General features: G+C 36.3%; 1 protein-coding gene across 4 annotated transcripts in view; it reads left to right on the top strand.

The window, feature by feature from the left end:
* The window catches only part of SYNJ1 (synaptojanin 1), a 62,107-nt gene extending 56,762 nt beyond the window's left edge, over positions 1–5,345 (top strand). For 2 of the 4 annotated variants that reach the window (XM_010004672.1, XM_010004671.1), the window contains 3 exons: positions 574–794; positions 4,491–5,076; positions 5,116–5,345. In XM_010004672.1, the coding sequence (XP_010002974.1) occupies positions 574–794; positions 4,491–5,076; positions 5,116–5,345 (1,037 nt within the window). Of the gene's footprint in view, positions 1–573; positions 795–2,400; positions 2,422–4,490; positions 5,077–5,115 lie in introns of those variants that run through there. The other 2 variants (XM_010004674.1, XM_010004673.1) reach the window with 1 other exon arrangement.
* Positions 5,346–6,874: the final 1,529 nt, after the last annotated feature.

Below are 6,874 nucleotides of genomic sequence, written 5' to 3' on the forward strand. Positions count from 1 at the left end.
TTTCCCTACCTTTATATTCTAAGCATACAGTATGGAATATCCCTTTGGTCAGCTGTCCTAGCTGTGTTCCCTCCCACCTTCTTCTGCACCCCCAGCCCACTCTCTGCTGGGGTGGTATGAGGAGAAGAAAAGACCTTCACTCTCTAGGGCTGCACAGCAATAATGAAAACCTCCTTGTGCTATCAACACTGTTTCCAGCACAAATCCAAAACACAGCTCCATACTAGCTACTATGAAGAAATATAACTCTACCCCAGGCAAAAGCAGCACAATTTCAAAATATACATTTTATAATGGTGACTTAAAAAATTATTCTAAGTATAACTGAAGTACATTTAAGAACTACATGGTTTCTGATTCTCTTTTTCATATCTACAGCAAAAATTTTTAATGGAGATAGGCTGAGCTTTTGATGACTTCTAATCTAGTTGCCATGAACACTGTTGTTCTGACAGCCCCTTTGTCTGCACATCTCTCTGCTTCCACAGCCACATGTTCCCATTCATACCATTCTTAAGATTTCTATTACAATTCTTTACAATGCAAAACACTGTAAATATATTTTTTTTGCAGGCTCACCATCGCTCCCTGAACCACTAAAGCCTCAGGCTGCTGGACCTGCTCAGCCTACCACTCAGCCACCGCCCGTGCTCAAGATGCAGGAGCCTCTGATACCTGTGTCATCACATCCATCTCAGACAAGTGCCCCACAAAGTCTGGAACCCCCTCAGCCGCCTCCTCGTAGCCGATCATCTCACAGTTTGCCTTCTGAATCTGCTCCTTCACAGCAGCAAGTATGTAAAAAGACCTTGTGTATACATTTTTTCATTATGTAAATAAACACCACTTGTGCTGAATGCTGTAGATTTGTGAGAAACTCCTAGAACAAGCAAGCAAACAAACAAAAAGGTCAAAAGATTGGATTCAAAGATTATCAGGTTCTAGTAGGATAATACTTAATTACTTATGTATTGTGAGTGACTAACATCTCAAATACTAAACGTTTAACTTCAGATTTTGTATGACACACTTAAAACGTAGAGTCAGTTCGTTCTTAAAATCATGTTTTCATTTGACAACTTTGTATGGAAAAATTGTATATGAAATTTAATTTTAGAATGACACATGCATGATTTAAACTGCATAGTAACTAACACAGTTTTGATTATAAAGTAAGCTTTATAGATCGCATGATGTGGTGCTTTATCTTGATGATACTTCATTGCAGGAAGACAATACTGTTAGATCCCTAATAGAAATACATTTCTCCCCATTCACCAGTGTCAATTAAAATACAGAAATATACAAAAATAATCTGAAACTTTAGTACAGTAATACAAATACTCTGTTCTGTGGGACCGTTTAGTGTGCTGTTTTCAAAAAACCCCTTTTTCTAGGAAAAGCCATGGTTTCTTACTACTGTTTAAAAAATGCAGAAGTAAGTTTTCAGTGTCATTTATATATACATAAGGCTGAAGACCAGTGCTGTTTACAGTACCGGGTGCTAGGCCAGATAATACACTACTTGAATAAAAGCACAAATTTATGGAAGCTGATGATTTGTGCCCACTTCTTACAAAGAGTAGATGTATGGGTTTGTTTTCTGGTGTTTGTTTGTTGGGTTTTTTTAAATAGAAAGTCAGCTGTGGATATTGATGACTACGTAATTTTTCATCAGTATTTTAGATTTTACCTCATCTCTACACCCGAAGCCCACTTTCACTAAGCAGTTAGTTAATACCTAATTTGTACCACAATGAAGCAGCCAAATTCAGTTCTCAGTGAGGAGATTTTGAATTCTAATTGAAAAAAATTCAGTATTCTATCTTGCTTTCTGCTGATCCTGTCTCTCTGCCTGTTAATTTGCTTGTATACAGTGTGAATATTCAAGACTCTATAGATTACCAAGCAATACATTAAAAAAGAAAAGTATTTATTGCAAATTAAGGAGGTTTTGGGTTTTGATCAAATGTTTATTTTAATTTTCAGCTTGAAAAACTATTCCAAAAATGAGTGATTATTCCAGCACAGTTCCCAGAATGAGGGCTGTAGTGATTTTCGTGTTCTTAGATTATTAGAATTAGACCATCAATAGTCAAATTCTTATAATCAGTCTTCAAAAAATAGCACAAAGAACTGCACAATGAATGTCAGCATGGAAATAATATTAGAATTTACCTGAGCTTGGTTTTTTTTAACTCTTAATAGTAGAGCTTGTAAGTCTTATCATAGAATGCAACAGAAATTTAAAATTTAGTATAGTGTGTAATTTTTTTGTTTGTATTCATATCTCAAAAAATAGCTTTGTGAAAACTTAGAGTATTTTTTAAATGAGGTTGCTTTGTTACTTGGATTTTTCTTCCTAATTTTCTTTCCTTTGATGTCTTTCTCTTTCACAAGCAGGAGCAACCATCAGGGTAACAGGTATCTGACTATTTACCAATCTTGTATGTGGTCTCCATTTATTCTAGCATAAAAGATGTATGAATCTTGTTTTCATACATCTGCAGTCTCATTCACGTTAAAAACTACCTGTCCACATTAATGAATTGACTGTCATACCATAGTTTGCTTTTTCCTTTCATAATGCAATTACAATTGATACTGTTAACTGTATTTATTAGCACCATAGCAAATGTTTTGCTTTGTCATCTTTTATGAAACAATTGGAACCTCATGGATGTTGCTTAGGCACTGCTGAATCTCCTGGTCTTGCTCTGTTGGGAAAAAATGAGTAGGTGTTGGATGAATCCAAGTAAATTGCGGTGCAATTTCACTCCCAAATATTTTTCAAAATAAACCACATACTTCATATTTCTCAGAGAACAGAGAACAAATAAATTATACTGTTTGTTACAGTATAGAAGCATTTGGTTCCAGAATTACTCAGACCAAATTTTTGCTTACAACAAAGAGCAATCAGGATTCAGTTTCTTAGGGATCTTGTACTCTTTGATTACTTGGCTAATGAACACAGGACTTAACCAGCTGGTGCCAAGCTGCATTTCATTTACTTTTTTTCTACAGTTAAGTGTTTTACTTTTCCCCTCTCAGTCCCTTAATGCATTTGTTTTAATACTATTTTCCCAGACACTTATTGAATACATATAAATAGACCAATATTGAACGTTAGGCCTCATCTATTTTAGAAACTCTCTTATGTAGTAATACCAGAGATGCATGTAATGGATATTGTTATTTCAAAAAAAAATCACCAGAGCAAATACATTGTTGCCAGCATGCTCCTTTTTTCTTCTACCAACCAGTTCCAACTACAGCTGCTTTGTTGTTATTGTTGTTTTGAAAGAAACTGCCATGATGGATACATTGGGAAGAATTTACAATATTCTTCTTATTCCTGAGAGTCTCTAAAGCATATAGGCTAATTTTTCATAACTGCTTAGGAAGTATCCCAAGACATGCTTCAAACTATTCTCAATAAATGCAGTGAGACCAAGATGTTTAAAAACTACAATTAAACAATAACTATATCATGTTTTAGTTGACAGCTTTAACTAGCACCCTAGTTCAACAAAACATTAACAGAATTTACATGCTAGATATCTAAACTAGTGGGGCATTTTAAGGTGACATGTTAAAATGACAAATTTGGTTTTGAAATTTGAATTCTCAGAAGTTATTTTAACTTCAGCTTAATTATTTGCTTTAGTTTATTAAGGGGAAGCTCCAAACTGTGTTCTGTCAGTGTGATGACTTGAACAAACTGTAGATATTCTACCTTTTTGGACAGTTGCTGTAAGGTTTAGAGGTTGCATTGTTGTTTGAAGAAGTTGATAAAAATAGGAATATCTTGTTTTTAAAAGATGAGGAACTTCTGCAGATAAAACACTGTCTTCTCCATTTGGTATTATTCTAAACAATGATAACTTGCCATTTCAAAATACTACAAACTGAGGATTGTAGCTTCACATGTCAAGAAGCACTGGAGATTCCCATAGATGCATATGTCTACATAGAAATGTCTGAAGTGCATATATTAATAATACTAATTTTTCCCTTCATTGTGATGCTTAAATACTGCTTGTAACATCAGTGTTATAAACTCCTGCACAAGAAAATCTAGAGCTTTTTGTTTCCTATCTGTGCTGGGTTATCACCTGTTTAGAATACAGCATCATTTCCCAAGTTTCTCAAAAGATTTTCTGCTACCATGTCCACTAGTGCTTTTGGCTAGGATTCTGACCTGCATGAAGTAGATTCAAGTTGCATCAACAAACAATGGGGGAAATTTGTGTTTAACAACTTAGTAGGTTTTTCTTCAGATGAGGGGCTAAGGGTTATTGTTTTCCAGAAAAGAAGCATTCATTCTACTACAAGTGCCTTGTGCAAGAAACAACCAAATGGTTTTGAAGTTTCAGTTTAAGCTCAAGAGCTTCTTTTCTTCTCACAGAAGAGTGAGAAATGGGGAGTTAGTAATAATCTTAAAACAGACAGCCACATGATCACTAAGCACCTTGTTTTCTTTCCAGATTAAAACAAATGGAACATACGGCACTAAACTTGCAACACAGTTAAACAGTGACCCTTTTGAAGATTTGTCATTTAAGCTGCTTGTGTCCAAGATGCAGACGTCTGTTCGAACATCGCCCGTTCCGACTTCAAACCAAAAGGAGCTGATACAGTTGCCTTCAGCAACACAAAGAAATGCTGATATTCTGAATCCTGTAAATTGCATGCCAGCAATGCCTCCTATTCCAACCCACACATCCCAGGAACACAAGCGCAGCTCACCAAATCCATTTCTTACTGGACTGAACTGCACCAATCCATTCACTGAAAGAACTCCTAATGCTGGAAACCCATTTAGAGCGGAAACACAAGAGTCTGAAATAACTTCACACCTCCTAGAAGGACGTGCTGCTTGCAATCCTTTCCCTTCTGTAAATCACCCCAGCTGCAATACAAGCAAGTCTGTATTTTCTGCTGATGCATCTGAAAACACTTTTTGCTTGCGAAGTAATTCCCTCATGATAAAAAATGTACAGCCAAAAGGATGGGTAACATTTGATGATGATGATGATGAGAATTTCAGTGTGAAGCTAAAGCCATCTAAAAGTGTTCCAGAATTTAAGCAAATTAGTTCCAGGAACTCAGCTGGATCTCCAGGTTTGCTGGGCACTGAACAAAATACTTTTCTTGGTTCAGACTTGAACTTTGATAATGACTGGAACAAAGGTTCTACTGATTGCTTCTATACAATGCCAGCAAGAAGAGCACCTGCACCTCCTATACCATCAAGAATAACCAGCAACACACCCCCCGCAGATCCTTTCACTTCTTTGGCACCTAAGGTGTCACCAACACAAGATTTTACAGAAAGATAGGTGTTAAAAAATATAAGAGGTTATATTTGTTGCTACATTTATCCAGTAGAATAATTGGGCATTTGAGATTATTCTGTGTGCAATAATTAATTGTCAAATGCACTGAAACTTAACTATACTCGTAAACAGCCACTATTGTTTGTGTATAAATTTTGAATATGTATATATGGCAGAGCACAAAATATTGTCCGAAACGTATTAAAATCCCAATGTAATAGTATTTGAATAGACAGACAAAAGAAGGATGAGCTACTGATCTCATTAAAATATACCAATCTTGGAAATAGTTTTTGCTTAGGGAGCTCTCTCATTTCTGTTCCCCTTTGTGGAATTTCAAAAAAAGAGGCTCCCTGCTGGTAGGCTTCTCACTCCCTTTTTACTGTTTTATTAATTGATACTTATAAGTATTTACCAAAGAGCTGCCAAAGTTTATTGAGATTTGAATGTTGACAAGTATTGTTTAGAAATTGTTTAATTTATAACAGAGGCTATGGATATTGTAAGGCTTATATTTGAAATTAAGGCACAGCAAAACCAGTTTCATTTCAAAATGCAAACACAGCTTTGTGTGTATTAATATATTCAATATTTGACTTTAATTTTCTGTGTCAGTACATTTCAGCTATTAAATCTTATTGTGACGTATAATCACTAGCATTACTTCAGAATAATTGTTCCATACCATCCACTAATGCATTACTCTTTTAAAGATACTTTTTTTTTTCCCAGAAATTGGAAATAACTGATCCAAGTTCTCCTTCAACCTCTGGAAAAAAAAATTCCCCTTGGTTTTTGAGATACAAAGCAGCCTTTGCCAGTTGCAGACAACAGGGGAGTTTGCTTGTCCCACTCTCCTCTTTTGCATATTAGAATTATATAATCATTAAGGTTGGAAGGGACCTTAAAGATCATCAAGTTCCAACTCCCTGCCATGAGCAGGGAACCCTACCACTAGACCAGGTTGCACAAAACCTTGTCCAACCTGGCCTTAAAAACCTCCCGCACCACCCATAGAGTGAAGAATTTCTTCCTAATATCTGACCTAAATCTCCCCTCTCCCAGTTTAAAACCATTACCCCTTGTCCTATTGCTATCTTTTTTATGAAAAGCCCCTCCCCAGCTTTCCTTTTCAACTACTGGAAGGCTGCTATAAGGTCTCCCTGGAGCTTTCTCTTCTCCAGGGATTTCTTGTCCTATGGAAAGGCTTGAGTGAGGGAGTCAGCAGACACGTTTCAACAGGAGAGAAGGAGAAAGTCACCTTACGTGACTGGTCTGTCTGCTCAGCAGCCTCCCCATCTAATAAACTAATTGCTTTATTTGTAAAATCAAACTTTCAAAGAAAACAGGAGAACGCTAATTATCTGAGCTGAACAATATAATTCTGTCATTTTTGCATGTAAAAGTAAGTGACTGAGTCTTCCTCACCCACAGACAGTGACCATCCCCTGTGGGGTGGGGCTTTGAGGCTAACTGAAGGCTAAGTCACGGTTTGATGTCTTTTGCTATAAAAACTCAGCTCTTTGTGCTTT

This window comes from Chaetura pelagica, unplaced genomic scaffold (assembly GCF_000747805.2).
Source record: "Chaetura pelagica isolate M959 unplaced genomic scaffold, ChaPel_1.0 scaffold299, whole genome shotgun sequence".
Taxonomy (NCBI): domain Eukaryota; kingdom Metazoa; phylum Chordata; class Aves; order Apodiformes; family Apodidae; genus Chaetura; species Chaetura pelagica.